This window comes from Cydia fagiglandana, chromosome 16 (genome assembly GCF_963556715.1).
Source record: "Cydia fagiglandana chromosome 16, ilCydFagi1.1, whole genome shotgun sequence".
Classification (NCBI taxonomy): domain Eukaryota; kingdom Metazoa; phylum Arthropoda; class Insecta; order Lepidoptera; family Tortricidae; genus Cydia; species Cydia fagiglandana.
The window spans coordinates 12363236-12383026 of record NC_085947.1 but is presented as its reverse complement, the minus strand read 5'-3'; the positions used below and the strand labels follow the sequence as shown (position 1 = coordinate 12383026).

Below are 19791 nucleotides of genomic sequence, written 5' to 3'. Positions count from 1 at the left end.
ACGTCATAATTTGGATTTCGTTTATTCTAAAACAGACGTCATAATTTGGATTTCGTTTAGAATTTTATTAAACACCGTTATACAAACAGAAGTTTATTCACACTAGGATCCACTTGACCCTATTTTTTGTCCCGACTCAGCGCGTGTCATGAATGGGCCGTATAATTTTTGTTTACTTTTACTCTCCAAGGAGTCTCAAGTAGCAAGAAAAAAGTTACCGTTTGAAAAAATATTTATCATGGACAAATGTCAAACCACAGACAAGAAAATCTTAGACTATCAAACTATACTTACCAAAGAATATAATACTGATACTTACATAGCCACGCACATTTCTTTTTTTGTTTTAGAAGCACTACTAATATAATTATTTGCGAGTTCTCAGTCCTGCACTGCATCTATAGAGAACAAATCGCATTATTGTATGAAACGTTAGATTATGAGATTATTTACTGTCTTCAGAATAACAAAACCTTATCTCTACTAACTATAGGTACATCTATGATCTATGTGTACTGCATAGATGATGCAGAGGGTAGATATGTCAATGTACCTCGATTGAAACATGCTGACGTGACATTTTCTAAATACAACGAAGACGAGGAACCCAGCTCTAATAAATGGAAATAAACAGTCTCTATTATTAACTTGTCTCGTTCTACGGCACGGCTTCAAATTAGTAAGTACTTGCATTGTTTACCTCATTACGATGTTTATGTTTGTCCGGTCTGGACGCGCATTTCGTTGACATGATTTTAAGAATAAATAACTTTTTGGAAAGCGCATTTTGTCAGGTCTACAAAAATAACGGATTTTATGTTTGCGTCAAAGAGACTCAAGGTTTGATAGTTAAAGAACAATATTGAAACAGCTCCGTTTCCAAGATTTTTTGCTACTGTTGTCAACTATACTCTGTATCTTTAGGTATATTTAAATAAAAGTAAACAATTTGTACATTTTCGGGTAGTTATAACATTTATTGGTTAACCAACCAAATACAAAAACCGCCTGGATCTGTCACTGAACGACCTGACTTTAACCTACATTATTTGATCGTGTAATGTTTTCATCCACCTTCAACTGGCTAAAGGAGCCATTTGAGTATATTATGTTCCCTTTTATTTAAATACCTAAAGATACAGAGTAAGTATAGTAATTTTGTAAGTACCTACACTTTCTAAGGTTATCCAAGTAGGTGTACGAAATCGTTTATACAAAAAAAGACCTTTATATTTAAACAAATATCTTGCGGACTATAAATTCCAGCGGCCTGTAAATTACCTAGGAGCCATAAATAAATAACCATGTGTTAAAAGTCCAAATTTGTTTATAATTAGGTTATGTTTAGGCATTTTTGGCGGGCTTCCTGTTTCAAACGAGAATGTGTACCTGTTGCCGTTAAAATCAGATAGTACCGCGTACGCGCAGCTCGTAAAGCTGATGCTATGCCCCATTAGATAGAGCATGTTTTATCGTCTTTTAAGCCCCCGTAGATTCAGGTTCTTCTCTCACTCTTAATGAACGTAAGCGTCAAGCGAGATGGCTGTAAGTGCGCGTGATCGTCGGTATCATGTTTTTGATAATTCTGCTTATTTAAACGAGTAGAAAGAATTTTTAAATTTTTAGTATTTGTGCAAGAATTGTTTATCAAATTATGTATTAAGATATACCTAGTTGTTCCTGATTTTTTTTCTAAAAGTGCATTTTTTCTTTATTTGCTCATAATTCACTCAAACGTAACTGCGTGGTTGTTACCATGCAGTTACGTATTTTACGTATGCGCGTGTCATAATTAGAAGAACCGTTTGCAGGCATTTCCAGCAAATTAAACCGTAAAATATGTAATGTTGGCATGTCTCATAAAAGATTGAGTAAGTTTATGGCATTCTTTGAGTCCCTTTAATACCTAATTTGCAAAAATCACATTAAAATTCGCATTTGCAAGGAAAGAATCAGTAAAAAGCGAATTATCGGTGTATCTTAGGATTAAAGCACTTATCTCTGGTAATGCGAGGCTTTGTGTTTAAGCTACTTTATAATACAGACTCTAACGGAGGCAGTCTATGCCGCAGCTCGTAAAATGCATGCGTACGAGTTGATTTATTGGGTATTGAGCTATTCCGCTGTTACTAGGGAACAGTAAGTTTACATGAATTTCATTTTCCACCACTCTCTTTCTCTTCAGCGCAGTTTTATTGTACAGCTGTGGAAAGTGCTTTCACTAAAACTGTAATGTTAATACACAAACAATGCCATTAAATTTAGTAGTTTTTACATTGATTTTTCCGAAAGCATATAAATCCAGTGACAAATAGTAAAGAATAAAGAATTCACGTACCAAAGGATCTCCATCCGCAACCTCTCCATTTTCATCATCACTCGTTATCTTCTCTGCACTCTCTGTCCTCCAATCTTCTGGAGGTAGACATAGCGAGCCATGTTCACGTCACCCCACGGATCATTGTTGGTTGACGTCAACACATTTCGGCGGGTTGTACGCTTCTGGAGTCTGCTAACATATCCTGTAACAAGGAAACGATTTTAGATTCAGCGCTAATGTACTCGAAGAAAGTTTGGCTCCAGTTTGACATTAACATCTTCTATAGTCTGTATCTTTAGGAATTTAAATAAAAGTAAACAAACAATTTGTAAATTTTTAATTTGTAAGTTATTGGTTATCCAATCAAATACAAAACCACCTGGATCAGTCACTGAACGACTTGACTTTAACCTACATTATTTGATCATGTAATGTTTTCATATCTTGCTTAAGAAACCATTTGAGTTGAGGGTAGATTTTGTTTACATTTATTTAAATACCTAAAGATACAGTTATAGCTGCCCGAGTTTATTGAACTATCCGCACTCGAACCAAAAATCGTGAGTGTTCAAGTTGTGTTTCTCGTAAAAGTAAAAGGTACCGATGATATCCACTCGGCATCCTAGCAATACGTCACCTTTCGATTGTCGATCTGGACCCAGGGGCCAAGGGCCAACAAAAGTCAGGATTTTTTTACGTTATGAGGTATGTATTACTCGTTAGCATTCATTCTAGCAGCCTTAGAATTTCCACAAACGCCAAACTCTCATAGCCTAGGCATTCTACGAATAGATACCCGTCTGATCTTCTTTGATTTAGGGAAAGGATACATACTGATTAGCCACCGGGAAGTTTCCAAAATTGGAAAATTTCCACCTGGTAATACTCCGGAAACTTCTTATATTTATGTATAGGAATCAAAATTGTCCATTTCCAAAACTTTCCTTAAATTTTCGAGTTTTATTCCATTTTTTTGGAACTTTCTCGCAACTCACACATCTATCCCGGTATCCCGGATACCTCGGGAGATATTTCAAAATGATGTAACAAAATTGCCCAAGCTACTTGGCTAGATAAGAAACCGTACCTACACGAACAACGTGAGAACTGACTCACTGCATAACTGGAGCAGGCAGTTAAGTAAACACGGCCGTTAGTAACTTGATTTGAGCCAACTTTATCTAATTGTCGAAATTGGCTTTTAAACGTTGATAAACTGGGTGGGAATCTTGATTGATGGGAATTAAATATGCGAATTAGAATGAGTGAAGTACTTTTTTTTAAAGAACCATCATCGTTATCGTATCAGCCTGATATCGCTCGCTGCAGGGCTGATCATAGGCCTCTCTTCGAATAAGTACGCCACTTATTAAGCCAATCTCGTCCAGATGCTTAAATTGCTTAAAGCTCGCCCAGAGATGTTAACATCAGAGCCAGACATGTCTGTACAGCCGCAGCAAATCGCTGTAACACTTGAGTTGTCTACATTAGTAAAGTAAATAATGCGCGAACGCAACGCTACTGACACGCACGTCAAAAGAACGCATATTCATTGAGTTGATCTAATGACTCGTGGATTATACTGTCGTATAAGATGAAATATAGGTTCCTTGAAGCTTTTATATTTTTCTTTACCTAAACAAAAATATGAAAAATATTGCCTAATGGTTACCTTAATAATGTACGATGAACTAAGGTATGTCGCGGGTACGATTTTTATGAAGTATACAATTATTTAATGTAAGATGTATATATGTATGAAGTTTCGTAATGTTACCAATGTAGCTAGATTATAAACCTACTTTTCTCACGCATTTCCAATACATGCTTATTCAAGACCGCACAATTATTTAATAAGTAAAGCACATAAAATCCATAAATCAAATATTAATTTATTTGTGTGAATAGGGTCAAACTCATAATATTGAGATTACATTGTTATAAGTAGGTACTTACCTATGCATCATAATGTTTCTATTATAGGTACTTCTTACATATTTAAGAGTCATTGTACTGCAACTGTTTTTACGATAGGAAACATAATAATACTAGTATATATGTAGATCTTGAACGAAAAACTGCAATGCTTTATAAAACTTACCTCAATCGAGCCAAATTAATAAGTCCTTAAAGTTCAAGGAACACGCTAAGATATCAAAAATAAATACTATTTTCACAGTTCTAAGTTTAAAAAAAATCAATAAACACAACCTAACCTAAAACTTTAGCCAGTTTTGCCGCTAAAAGTTTCAAAACTTTTTTTGATTTCGGATTCCCCGCGTTTGGCCACGAAGGGCGTGCGCGCCCGTACGCCCGTGTATGTTGCCTTTAGCAGACTGGACGACATGGCTTCTAACGTGTGCTCGAGCAGGTTATAATTTTATTAATAATGCCAGGAAACTGAAGCTGGCTGGTTAGGCTTAGGTATCGCTTGATCATTCAACAATGAATCGGTGGTGATTGATTAACGATTTTTGGCATATAGTTGGTCAAGCAAATCTTGTCAGTAGAAAAAGGCGCGAAATTTAAAATTTTTATGGGACGTTAACCCTTCGCGTCTACATTTATTAAATTTGCCGCCTTTTTACTACTGACAAGATTTGCTTGAATAACCAACCTATTTAAGTGGAATGCTTACGGTACATACGACGCGATTTTTACCGAAAACGACATGCATTATTTTTGCACACAACCTTTTGGTCAGGCAAGTTTTAAAAAGGAAAATAAACTAATAATTTCAACGTTCATTTGAGCTTTTCATAGACGACGAATTTTAACTCGTGTGGCTGAATGCGCCATGAGCGTGATGCCATAAGACAAATTGAATTTAAAAAAATTTCATGTGGGTAGGTAGGTAACCCTAGTGGAGCTGCAAATTGTAAAATAGACGGAGAACCCGAATAAGAACCATTTACAAGAAACATTGACAATGTCTATTATGTCAAACCATACCACTTATCAAAAATTTTCGCTACGCTATAGGTATGAATAAGGTATGCACTTTGCTTCAGGAATCCACTTGACACCTTGACAATTAAATCATGCTCAGAATATTTGTGAACATCCCTATCTTTCAAATATATCTGCTGAAGTTGTAGAATTGGCAATAATTTTTTTATTGCTAATAAAAGCTTATGCGGCCAGCAAATTGATCAGCTGTCGATTTCGTTTACGAAATCATTTATCATTCAATGATTTTAAACACTTTCATCGTCATCTATTGTTTGGTTGGTATGCGAAATGTCGAGAGAGAAAGAGAGATAAGGCGACAGAGATATACAGTCACCATCAGATATACATATCGGAGAAGCCAAGCACCTCCTTAAAGTATGAAAATTATCTTTTCACCACACCAGCTCGGAAAGGCTAACTTTGCACTTCAAAAACTAATAGCAAAGTTGCATTTTATTCACATGTGAGGCAAAGTAATCAAATGCAAATTTTGAGTTGTTTTGTTATGTTTGTTGGTAGAATTGAGATTTAAATGATGACTTTGGATGATAAATATTTAATAACATTCATTTGGATTTGATTTGGTTTGATTTTGTTTGATATTTTACATTTAATATTTGCTTAGGGTTGGTATGGTGAAAAATTTTGTGTTTCACTCGGGGGCAAATTTTGTTTAACCCTCGTGCTTTAAAACCCTTGCAACGCTCAAGATTCCATTTCTCGAACCACTCGCTACGCTCGTGGTTCAATTTTGGAATCTTTCGCTTGCTCGGGTATCAATATTAGCACGAGGGGTTAAACAACAACTTTGCCCCCTCGTAAAACAAATAACTATTAACGTCTTTGTAATAGAGGGTTTGTGAATACCTTACATTCATTTATTTTTATAAACACATTTATTACATTAAATAATTTAATTTTAAACGTATTTAAAAAACAGTTGTGCGGTAGAAAGAAGTGAAATCTAATCTTCAAGGATGGGTATTCCACAGCCGTCTTCTGATCCAAATCTTTCTATCCTTCTTCTCGTTCCTCTAATTCTTAGAGAGACCGCTCTGATGATTGATATTTGTATTTATTTGACTTTGATCCAGTTGATTATTTGTGAGTATGGTTTGGACTATTTTTCATGGAGCTTAAGGGATGTATTGTTACATTCATTGACTTCACAGCAATCACAACTTTGTAAATTCACGATCATTCATTCAAAGCTACGATAATTATATTTATAATTTTTTGAAATTCGCCTTTTTTAACTGACAAAGTGGGTTCGCCAGAGTAGGTAGGTACCTATAGTAATGAGTAGTGTTTGTATTTTTTTATTACGTTCCTTCCCTACTAACGTGGGCTCAAAGTATCAATGATATACATTCTCATTTAAACCTTACACAATAAGAATCTAGAATATTTTAAGGCCGAGTTAAGAAACTATTAAATTTAAAAGCGAATTCGTGTGCTCTCCTAAATAGATAATGGGCAATTCATTAGTACCCTATTTATTATTTTTAATGATGGCGTCACAGTCATCAGTAGACACATAGCTTATTAGTAAGACAAGGGCGTAACTGCCTAAGAAGTTCGTAGTGAGTTAAGCCTTTGTTTTACTGGGTTCATGAATACAGCACCTTGGAATAGGCGTCTTTATTAACATTCCTGGCGCACCAATGTTTAAGGCATCTTATATAAATAATGAGGTCAGAAATGGAGTTGGTCAAGTGGACTTCTATCTGGGCATCCCTGGGTGGTAGTTAGTATAAGTAAAACTAGTTACATATAAGCTAGTATTTCATTTATTTTTCTCAAAAATGGACGGCAAAGTCGACTTTGCCGTCTAAAAAATTGGTCGCGAAGCGCGTAGTTTATGGTCAGACAAAAATTAAAAAGTTAAAAACATTGCAGTCTCGATTTTGGGACTGCAATGTTGCAACGAGTGTGAAGTTAGCAGCCTAAAGTAAGCTGCCTAAGATAACCCGGCCAAATAAAGAAGTCGAGATTTATGAATTATACAAAACAGTAAAATATACCATTTCAAGGTCAAGGATAAACTTCAATAAGCAAATAATGACTTTTCTGATGTCCTAGCCAAATGTGTGAGATAAAATGTGAAAATATTGCAACAATAACATAGGCAGCTAACTTCACAAAATTACATCCTTACAAATACGAACCAATTTCCACATGAAGCTGTCTAGATTACACATTGTGTTTGGAACCATTAGAACCGCCTTGTTACCAGTTATAAACGAGGTAAGTTTCATAAACTTTGAAAGAAAACTACTAGCCCAAACTGACTGAAAATACATATCTGCCTAAGTAAAAATGACAATTTACTGGAATTTCCACATGAAGGTGTCTAGATTACACTTTGTATTTAGTACAATTAGAACCGCCTTCTTACCAGTTATAAACGAGGTAAGTTTCATAAACTTTCAAAGAAAACTACTAGCCCAAACTGGCTGAAAATACATATCTGCCTAAGTAAAGATGACAATTTTCTGAAATTTCCAAATGAAGCTGTCTAGATTACACTTTGCAGTTATTACCATTAGAACCGCCTTGTTACCAGTTATAAACGAAGTAAGTTTCATAAACTTTCAAAGAAAACTACTATCCCAAACTGACTGAAAATACATGTCTGCCTAAGTAAAAATGATAATTTTATGGAATTTCCACATGAAGGTGTCTAGATTACACTTTTTGTTTAGTACAATTAGAACCGCCTTGTTACCAGTTATAAACGAGGTAAGTTTCATAAACTTTCAAAGAAAACTACTAGCCCAAACTGACTGAAAATTCATATCTGCCTAAGTAAAGATGTCAATTTTCTGGAATTTCCACATGAAGCTGTCTAGATTACACTTTGTAGTTATTACCATTAGAACCGCCTTATTACCAGTTATAAACAAAGTAAGTTTCATAAACTTTCAAAGAAAACTACTAGCCCAAACTGACTGAAAATACATATCTGCCTAAGTAAAGATGACAATTTTCTGGAATTTCCACATGAAGCTGTCTAGATTACACTTTGTAGTTAGTACCATTAGAACCGCCTTGTTACCAGTTATAAACAAGGTAAGTTTCATAAACTTTCAAAGAAAACTACTAGCCCAAACTGACTGAAAATACATATCTGCCTAAGTAAAGATGTAAATTTTCTGGAATTTCCACATGAAGCTGTCTAGATTACACTTTGTAGTTATTACCATTAGAACCGCCTTGTTACCAGTTATAAACGAAGTAAGTTTCATAAACTTTCAAAGAAAACTACTAGCCAAAACTGACTGAAAATACATATCTGCCTAAGTAAAAATGTCAATTTTCTGGAATTTCCACATGAAGGTGTCTAGATTACACTTTGTGTTTAGTACAATTAGAACCGCCTTCTTACCAGTTATAAACGAGGTAAGTTTCATAAACTTTCAAAGAAAACTACTAGCCCACACTGACTGAAAATTCATATCTGCCTAAGTAAAGGTGTCAATTTTCTGGAATTTCCACATGAAGCTGTCTAGATTACACTTTGTAGTTATTACCATTAGAACCGCCTTGTTACCAGTTAAAAACGAAGTAAGTTTCATAAAATTTCAAAGAAAACTACTAGCCCAAACTGACTGAAAATACATATCTGCCTAAGTAAAAATGACAATTTACTGGAATTTCCACATGAAGGTGTCTAGATTACACTTTGTGGTTAGTACCATTAGAACCGCCTTGTTACCAGTTATAAACGAGGTAAGTTTCATAAACTTTCAAAGAAAACTACTAGCCCAAACTGACTGAAAATACATATCTGCCTAAGTAAAAATGAAAATTTTCTGGAATGTCCACATGAAGCTGTCTAGATTACACTTTGTAGTTAGTACCATTAGAACCACCTTGTTACTAGTTACAAACGAAGTAAGTTTCATAAACTTTCAAAGAAAACTACTAGCCCAAACTGACTGAAAATACATATCTGCCTAAGTAAAAATGTCAATTTTCTGGAATTTCCACATGAAGGTGTCTAGATTACACTTTGTGTTTAGTACAATTAGAACCGCCTGCTTACCAGTTATAAACGAGGTAAGTTTCATAAACTTTCAAAGAAAACTACTAGCCCAAACTGACTGAAAATACATATCTGCCTAAGTAAAAATGTCAATTTTCTGGAATTTCCACATGAAGGTGTCTAGATTACACTTTGTAGTTATTACCATTGAAACCGCCTTATTACCAGTTATAAACGAGGTAAGTTTCATAAACTGAAAGAAAACTACTAGCCCAAACTGACTGAAAATACATATCTGCTTAAGTAAAAATGACAATTTTCGGGAATTTCCACATGAAGGTGTCTAGATTACACTTTGTAGTTAGTACCATTAGAACCGCCTTGTTACTAGTTATAAACGAGGTAAGTTTCATAAACTTTCAAAGAAATCTACTAGCCCAAACTGACTGAAAATATATATCTGCCTACACATGAAGCTGCCTAGATTACACTTTGTAGTTATTACCATTAGAACCGCCTTGTTACCAGTTATAAACGAGGTAAGTTTCATAAACTTTCAAAGAAAACTACTAGCCCAAACTGACTGAAAATACATATCTGCCTACACATGAAGCTGCCTAGATTACACTTTGTAGTTATTACCATTAGAACCACCTTGTTACCAGTTATAAACGAGGTAAGTTTCATAAACTTTCAAAGAAAACTACTAGCCCAAACTGACTGAAAATACATATCTGCCTAAGTAAAAATGACAATTTTCTGGAATTTCCACATGAAGGTGTCTAGATTACACTTTGTAGTTAGTACCATTAGAACCGCCTTGTTACTAGTTATAAACGAGGTAAGTTTCATAAACTTTCAAAGAAAACTACTAGCACAAACTGACTGAAAATACATATCTGCCTAAGTAAAGATGTAAATTTTCTGGAATTTCCACATGAAGCTGTCTAGATTACACTTTGTAGTTATTACCATTAGAACCGCCTTGTTACCAGTTAAAAACGAAGTAAGTTTCATAAAATTTCAAAGAAAACTACTAGCCCAAACTGACTGAAAATACATATCTGCCTAAGTAAAGATGACAATTTTCTGGAATTTCCACATGAAGCTGTCTAGATTACACTTTGTAGTTAGTACCATTAGAACTGCCTTGTTACCAGTTATAAACGAGGTAAGTTTCATAAACTTTCAAAGAAAACTACTAGCCCAAACTGACTGAAAATACATATCTGCCTAAGTAAAAATGAAAATTTTCTGGAATGTCCACATGAAGCTGTCTAGATTACACTTTGTAGTTAGTACCATTAGAACCACCTTGTTACTAGTTACAAACGAAGTAAGTTTCATAAACTTTCAAAGAAAACTACTAGCCCAAACTGACTGAAAATACATATCTGCCTAAGTAAAAATGTCAATTTTCTGGAATTTCCACATGAAGGTGTCTAGATTACACTTTGTAGTTATTACCATTAGAACCGCCATGTTACCAGTTATAAACGAAGTAAGTTTCATAAACTTTCAAAGAAAACTACTAGCCCAAACTGACTGAAAATACATATCTGATTACACAAACGGGTCTACCGCGATATAATTTCATTGTTTTTACCTTTAATTCCGACGTTTCAGCTGAGTTGCATCAGCTGTGGTCACGGAAAGACTCTCCGTGACCACAGCTTTGCAAAATGCAAAGCAAAATGCAGCCTTACAAATTCCAGAAAATTGACATTTTTACTTAGGCAGATATGTATTTTCAGTCAGTTTGGGCTAGTAGTTTTCTTTGAAAGTTTATGAAACTAACCTCGTTTATAACTGGTAACAAGGCGGTTCTAATGGTACTAACTACAAAGTGTAATCTAGACAGCTTCATGTGGAAATTCCAGAAAATTGACATCTTTACTTAGGCAGATATGTTTTTTCAGTCAGTTTGGGCTAGTCATTTTCTTTCAAAATTTACGAAACTTACCTCGTTTACAACTGGTTACAAGGCGGTTCTAATGGTACCAAACACAAAGTGTAATCTAGACAGCTTCATGTAGAAAATTGATCGTATTTGTAAGGCTGCATTTTGTGAAGTTAGCTGCCTATGTAATTGTTGCAATATTTTTCCTATTTTATTTCACACATTTAGCCAGGACATCAGAAAAATCATTATTTGCTTTTTAAGTTTGTCCCTGACCTTGAAACCGTATATTTTACTGTTTTGTTTAATTTATAAAACGAGACTTCTTTATTTGGTCGGGTTATCATAGGCAGATAACTTTAGGCTGCTAACTTCACGCCGATAATGTTGCATACAAATTCCATTATTTGTCGAGTTCCAAACTTTTTAAAAGTTGAAATTACCATATCAAATGAAGGCACAGGCCCATTAAACAGCCAAACAGATGAATAGTACCGCGACTATTTAGATGTCTCAAATAGGTTGGCGTATTTTTGGCAGAAAAATACACTTCTATTTTTTATTAAAAAAAATAAAAAGGCGGCAAGGGTTTTTTTCTGTCAAAATATATATGTAAGAACGTTGCTTTTGTAAAATATTTCTGTGATATTTATATTTCTTGCACCATTTTTGAGAAAAGCACTATATATGACTCGGCTGGAAGGCTACTTGCTGGCTTCGGATTCAGTTAAACGGACTCCCAAGGTCGTCCGTTTAAAACGAATCCTCAGCCTGCAAGTAGCTACTTCCGAGCCTCGACAATAATGTACTATTTACGCTATTGTGTCATAACCGACTCCAATAAAGTCGAAGATTATGCTGAATGTTTAAAGACTCGGACTAAAATAACTCTGCGTGACATTTGCAACGACAACGTGTAGGAATTTCACCATTGATGTCAAAGTATGGAAATGCCATTAATATCAATTTTCTATGAAAATATGACACTGCTTCACTTTGTTCCACTCAAATCAGTGCAGAGTTAACTTAGACGGACTCTACTTGTTTTAATGGTTGACACTTGTTGATACGAGCATGCAGTGTGCAAATCAACTTAATATACTTACATATCTTCATAACTTTTTAACACTGATTACAGGATCTAAAATGATGTAATACATATATTCACGTCATAAGGCTTAGTTGATGTCGAGTAATTTGTTTGAACAATTTGAACACAGATTTATAATAAGTTAAAATACTCAGCATCTCAAGACTCGGAAACGCATTTGACAAATTCAATGGCCTCTGTAAATTATTCACTTCCCGGGTGTTGTCAGACTTGCGTAATTTACCTAAAACGTATTGCGTTTATAACTAAATATAGTATGAAGCTTTTTGTTAGAGGCTAAAGGTAGGAAGAGCTTAAAATATCTTCGAAGACAGGTAAGAAATGCTTGGATATTAAATATGCAAAATTTTGCTACGACTAAAGCTAACGGTTTGTGATGGAAAATCTATTACCTGATAGACATCGAATACCTAATTTTTAAAGTTCTAAAAAGCTGTAAAACACAAGAACAATTATATAACAAACTTAATACAAGTGCCTAAAAAATAAATTAACTAAAACTAAACCTAACAAAAAAATAAAAATCCCTAAAACCTACCATCTAAGCCTAGGCCCCTCGGCAAGGTGCCCATCGCGCAGGCAGCATTCCCGCGCTGTATAGCGATAGCAATCCTTTGCGCGAGAAAGCTGCCCGCGCGAGAGTCCCCTGTTGCCTCCCTTAACCGCTTACCTAGCTCCTTAAGGAGCCCACGCGCTCCTCTACCCCACGGTCCGAGTGTCTCGACGCCAAAAGCTACGAACTCGTAGTTGGCGCCGAGACAGCTGTATTTATGGGCCTTCGCTCGCTCTCGGGCGTCCGCCGCTGCCCCGGCATTTCTGCTCGTTGCTTGGATGTAGGACGCCGCCAACGTGTCGGCGCAGGTAGCGTCCCACACCAGCGCGCGGCCCATTCTCCATGGGATTAACGACATCCCGTCTGGGCGCTTGCCATCGTCCCGCGCGATCCGGGGCTCCAGAGCTGCGGGGACGCCGGCACTGACAAGAGCCCTTCTGAGGATGTCGTTGAGGGCAGCGTGGCGAGACAGGCGGCCGGCGCCCGAGGAGCAGGAAAGGCCATGGTGGCCAAGCCGGTCCACTTGGGCCCCACAAGAAGCGCAAGTGTGGTCTGTGCATATGTCGATTCCGAGCCGGAGACCAGCGGCTATGCGCAAGGTACCCGGGTCAATTAAAGTCCCCGCGTTGGGCGAGGGATAGGCGTGAAGCCAGTGGCCCGATTCTGGTTTTGACACGGCTAAAAGCCTCGCGCGGTCTTTTCCTGAAGATGTTGCCACGAGAGAGTTCAGAGTGGCAACGCAGGCTATTGTGTCCCATGCCCTTTGTTGTGTTGGTTTGGATGGCAAGCTTGGGCTCGGTCCAGCCAGCCAAGCATTCGTGGCCTCATCCAAACACGCGATCTCGCAGTTTGTAGCCGTGGAGGCTTTCAGAATTTTACCTGCGAGACCGGACGTGCTATGGATGGAGGACAGGAATGCCGGCAAAGCGACATCTGAAACATTTCAAGTCCCCAAGCCGCCAAACCTTACCGGTAAACAAGAACAATTATTTAATTAAAGGCCAAAACAATAATTAAAGCTTATTAAATTTTCATCAGCACATACATCAAATTAATAACTTACTGAACTTACTTACTTTTACTTTTTTCTAACATATACAAACAGTTCCTAGTTCCTACTAAAAAATTTAAATTCAGACTCGCTTACGTACAATATATTGTTTTTATATCACTTCCAAAACATGTCCAAAACCATTTAAATCTTACATTAATGCGCTTGTTTGTGTATTGGTGAATTAGATTAGGTGACACTTTAGGAATATTAGAATACAACAATCTAGAAGTTAACACATTTTTTTAGCAGTCGGTTAATAAAAATTACAAAGAACTATCAGTTGGTTCCAAAGCGACTCCTTAACGCATTCCACCAATACTTCACAATAACTAGTCGAACATCATTAGACCCACGCATGGTGGTCCAGCACTCTTCATTACCGTCGACAAAGCACCCGTTATTTCCCGATAACATTTTATTGTCCCAATGTCCTATTTCGCCCACATCCATTAACCCCCAATATATAGGTTTCCCACTTAAACTTAACGAACTCTTGTAAACAAAACACTATCCTGGGTTTAGGACTCGATTTAGATAAGAAGGATATGGTAATGAAAGTTGAGGACAATGCGTAATTTGTGGGCATCGCATGACCCATATCGATGGTAGGAAGAAATGAAGTACAGTGGCAATCAGATATATGCAAAAGTGCTCAGTAATATCTGAACATGCCTCTATAATTAAGGTATTAGAAATCATAGCCAGATATTTTCACTGTGATTGGTGTCTCTTTAGAACATAAATGGAGCTATTATAAACGATTGGAACTATAAGTTCGGAATGTTCTAAAACCATATTACCTATTTACAATGTTATTTTACCATCTCTAAAATATATTATGAACATATTTTTTTTATTGCAGAGACTAGTCAATTTGCTTGCCTGTAGCCTTGGGCCTTGGTATTAAACTAGCATATTATGCTATCCAACATCACTAATTGCTTAATATTGTCAAAAACTACTTCAACATTTTGTTATGATCATACAAAGTACCTATCTCTAATACAAATATTTAATCAAATTGATAAATTAAAGAGAAAGTTATCCTTGAATTAGGGATAGGATCCACTGAGTCACGCTCGTCATAGTAAATATTGATTTAGTACAGATATTCTAATTATCAATGTTAAGTAATTTTGAATAATTGGCGTTCAAAAGATTTCTCTAAGCCTCTTTAGGAGTTTCTCATCAGCGTCTTTCTGAGCCGATTTTTTATTTTGTTGTCGATTTTTTTTCGTTAGATGTGGATTGAATTTGGTTGGCTTGAAGAGCTCCTTATTCTGGATGGAATAAATACGTTATCACAACTTGTGTAAATATATATTATTAAATAATTATGACTCAATATTTTTTTTACTAACAAAGTAAAGTAACCTTATTACCGTGTAGCTTACTTTATATCCAACTTTGACAATCATTTTATGCAACATTCTTTTCAACAGTACCCGACAAAGTGTGATGATTGCACATGTAGCAACTGCAACTTTCTTTGCCTTCTCTCGCCCATTTCATTCGTTCCAATTTCAATCCTACGTTTCAAAACATTAAGTTGTTTTTTGCGTAAAATTATTTCCTACTTTGGGGGTTTTAAATATCCGGTGAGACCATAACCGTTTACCCAAACAGCTTGAATTAGAGGCATGATGCACGTTAGGGCTTATTAGCGGAGTTAGGAAGGTCAGTGACCTTTGACCCTACTCGATATAGTGACCCATTTGACAGATTTCGGTGCATAGTGTGAACTATACATTAAGTGTATATAGCTTAAAGATTTAAACTACTTAAACTACTATTACTTAAACTTAAACTACTACTACTACTTACCTACCTACTGGATTTAGTCTTGGTAAAAGTAGGCGAAAATATTAAACCGAAAAATTGTTGGGAAACTTGTGCTAAGTCGCTTGTCGTCAACAACTATCAGTATTTTTTAAATTACTTTCTTGAAAAGAAATGTGTAGGTACATAGCTATGCGGAGCCATAGCGGACCCGGGTATGTCCTTAAACTACGTCCAAGACCACCGGTGGACGGGCAGCAGCGTCCCTCAAATTCGGTGTACTCGACTGCGATCGCCAACCCGCCTGCCAAGCGTGGCGATTATGGCATACACCCCCCAAAAGGGGGAGGCCTATGTTCAGCAGTGGACGTCTTATGGCTGAGATGATGATGATGATGAGGTACATAGCTAGGTACTAACATATGTATGTAAAGCTGAAACCGTGCAATTTTATGGTCATGTCCCTATTATTTCAGTGGTAAATTCATTAAGAACCTCCATTAAATAAAATGGCACATTATGCCATACAAGAACATCTTTTTCATTAAAAAGTATCTCAAACGTCTATAAAATCTGTAGGCACTTTGGACTTTTGTCTGCCTATAGTGCTATCACCATCCTTTACAAAAGCCACAATAGTTTGTGCGAACGTCAAAGCCCTTAATACATTGATTTAGAGTTTGTTATCGCTTGTTTTCTCTATTATATCGTTGTGGTTTAGCTGTAACCGCACTTCACCTTCTAGCTAGTAAAGGTAGTGACACACGCTCGCTTTCTGCATCGTTATTCGGCTCGCTTAACCGCAGTTAAACTTTCGCCTGATACGAACCAGAGAATATTTTTTCTATAATACTACATTTGTAAAATATTAATCCAAAAAAATTAATTAACGCAACATAATTTTCGGTAATTTTCACTATCACAATTTGATGACCAGGTTCTCGGTGTCACAGATTCATAATCAAAGTTTTGTTGTGGTTTGACGTAAGCAATGCACGTGTTTTTTTTATGACGAAATATGAATGATTGCAACTCTTCATACGTTTTCCAAATAAGAGAAAGAGATGCAAAAGGTATGTTTAGCCAATACCTACTGCCCCGTTTGCTGCTGGCATGAGTCGAACATTGGTTAATATAAAGTCTACACTTAGTTAAGTTATAGGAATACAATGGTGGTCAGGAAAAGTAACCGCAAGTGTGTAACTCGCTTTGAAATTTAGACATCCGCGTTTTAGGTTAGGTTTTATGACAGCATATTTTGCGGATTTGAAAATTGTTGGTAGCGAACTTTCACTGGTGAAATGTTATATGAGCGTACCTAAAATAAGGTATTTGAGAGTTAAGTTTTGTTAAGACGACGGCATTCGGTTTCTTGTATTTTCATAAATCGTGATACATTAATATATGTTTAACGGTAAGTTAAAAATGCAGGTAAATACATAAAACCAGAATACTACCTATCTAAATAGCATGTAACGAACAATAGAGTTTGCTAAGAAACGTTTGCAAAATCGTAATATTGTAGGTAACTATCTCTACGTTGTATGTCGTTCCTGACGTATCGCATATGTAAAATAACATTGCTTTTACCAATAAACGTTCCGATTCCATGTGGGTATCCTATATATCAACTTCTACCTTATATGATAGTTAGTTTATTTTTATTTTAAAAGAGAATCATATTTATTTACGCAACATTTATTTATTTATTTTTTTGCAACGGGTTTTAGGTTAGGTAGTTTTAAGGTAGTTTTAAGTAATATATGTAAGGATATTTGTTAGTTTGTGATTTTATGTGTACATTTTGTGTATTCTTTTGTATTCTTTTTATTTTTAATATTTGTATCTACCTTATAAATAAATCATTATTTCGTAAAACTCGAGTTTTAAACGCGTTTCGGAAGTCATAACTTTTTACTGGTAATAAATAACGCTATTCTTCACAAAACTGCATGCCATGTCACGAGATGTAATTAAACATGTCGATGTGCCCCAGCATAGGTATACTTGAAGAATACCACTGGATGCACTATCTATCGCCATTAATCTGGAATGCGGCCGCCCATTGATGCTTGCTTTACTTTGTAATCAAAGCGGTTCTACTGTTTTTAGTCTTAACATCTTTCCCCTGACCAAACATTGTACCTTTCTAAATGGAATCAAGTTTTCAAGTTAACACTTAATTAATTGATTTCATTTAAACAGTTACTAGTTACTACTGTAAATAAAGGTAGAAAAAATACGTTGAAAAATGTATTTAAGCTCTAAATAAGACACCTACATAATTTGCACTAATTAATACTAATTATGGACTAGTCACATTACATCACTACTCCTTAGAAAACAATGTCCCTCGCCGCGTCTGCGTCTGTCTGTGTGTTTGTTCGCGATAAACTCAAAAACTACTGAACGGATTTTCATGCGGTTTTCACCTGTCAATAGAGTGATTGTTGAGAATGGTTTAGTTGTATAATTTGCTAACCCTTGCGAAGCCGGGGTGGGTTGCTAGTTAAATATAAAGACGCTAATAATCGCACCAAACACTATCTAGCCAGTCTAGAACATCTAATAGACACCAAGACCTAGGCAATCAAATAAACAAGCTTATTACAATGTCATTGACTCTGAAATCACGGGTGTCCAATTCTATAATTATTCAACCGCAGACACCAAACCAAAGCTAAAAAGCACAAAGGCAATTTCAGATGAACATTTGCAATAAAATTATCAATACAAATATGAACCTTATTGTATGAGAAAGAAGGTTTAAAAAGCCGTAACTAGGATTCTCGTATTTCAGTCAACTCAAACTTCAACCATACGTCTTTCAAAGGCGCTTATGACATTCTTTATTAGAAGTTGACCTATCAAGTAGAGCGTATCTATTTATCGTTCACTTCAATTGTTTCAAGGACCTACCGCGAACCACGTTCGATGTGTTGCCGCTTTGTCACACTTAGGTACGAATTTACAAGTGCGACAGAGAGGCAACACGTCGAAAAGTTGTTCGCGGTAGGCCCTAGTCTGTGTCGGCCTTGCTCAGACGATTTGCAAGTCGTAAAACATGATTTTTGTGATTGTTTCATAGTTCCAATCAATTCGGTGTCAGGGAAAGCCTTGATTTGATATTTGACAATCGTGGAACCAAAACAGGACAAGTGCGAGTCGGACTGGCCCACCGAGGGCTCCGTACTTTGTAGTAGATATTTGTTGTTTTAACGGCAACAGAAATACATCATCTGTGAAAATTTCAACTGTCTAGCTATCATGGTTCATAAGATGCAGCCTGGAGAGAGACAGACAGACAGACCGTACGGACAGTGGAGTCTTAGTAATAGAATCCCGTTTTTACCCTTTGGGTATGGCAATAAATATTTAATTTAATCAGTGAAAGAATAACGCTCAAAGTCAAATGGCGTTCTAACAATTTTAATCTTCTGTTGAAAGATGGTAGTAAATTTACAGTGGCTACATAATTTACTTTGACAGTACGCCCCTATACACTCTATTCTTGCACACTATTCGCGCACTCTATTGAGCGTAACTAAAAAAGGTGGTAGAGTTTCAAATTCAAAGAATTGTAACAAGGAAATTGTACCTAAAGGCATTTGTTAGTTAACGCGGTATTGGACTATCCCGGACACGCCATCCAGAGTTAGTTTGGTCCGACTAGTTGGTGGGGTCAAACGTCTCTGTTTGAGAAACGCGGTTAAGCTAGGCAGCTGTGCAATTTCTAGAACCCACTTGGTATATTGCACTATCCTCGACAAAATGCCATAGCCATGCAGAGTTAGTTTGGTCCGATTAACTTATTTTGGTATGCAAGTCCATCAACATCGTAAACCCAGAGTGCAGCCTCGATTGCATTGATCACTTTATTGCCTTGGGGTCAATCCGTGACGTGAATAACAATGCGTCACACAAAATCTGTTTATGGAACCATTTCAAAATGGTTATTTTAATGTCGTCAGAGACAAGATAATGAGAGACTGTCAATGTCACACGGGTTACGCAAACCATAACAAATTATACACCTAAACCTTCCTCAAGAATCACTCTACTGATAGGTGAAAACCGCATGAAAATCTATATACAAACAGACAGACGCGGCGGGGGACTTTCTTTTATAAGGTG

The 19791-nt window shown here is 36.3% G+C and overlaps 1 protein-coding gene across 2 annotated transcripts in view; it reads right to left on the bottom strand.

The window, feature by feature from the left end:
* The window catches only part of LOC134671999 (thrombospondin type-1 domain-containing protein 4-like), a 101465-nt gene that overhangs the window by 64469 nt on the left and 17205 nt on the right, over positions 1-19791 (bottom strand). The window contains exon 2 of one of the 2 annotated variants that reach the window (XM_063529897.1): positions 2339-2522. In XM_063529897.1, the coding sequence (XP_063385967.1) occupies positions 2339-2376 (38 nt within the window). In that variant the 5' untranslated portion in view covers positions 2377-2522. Of the gene's footprint in view, positions 1-2338; positions 2531-19791 lie in introns of those variants that run through there. The other variant, XM_063529896.1, reaches the window with a different exon arrangement.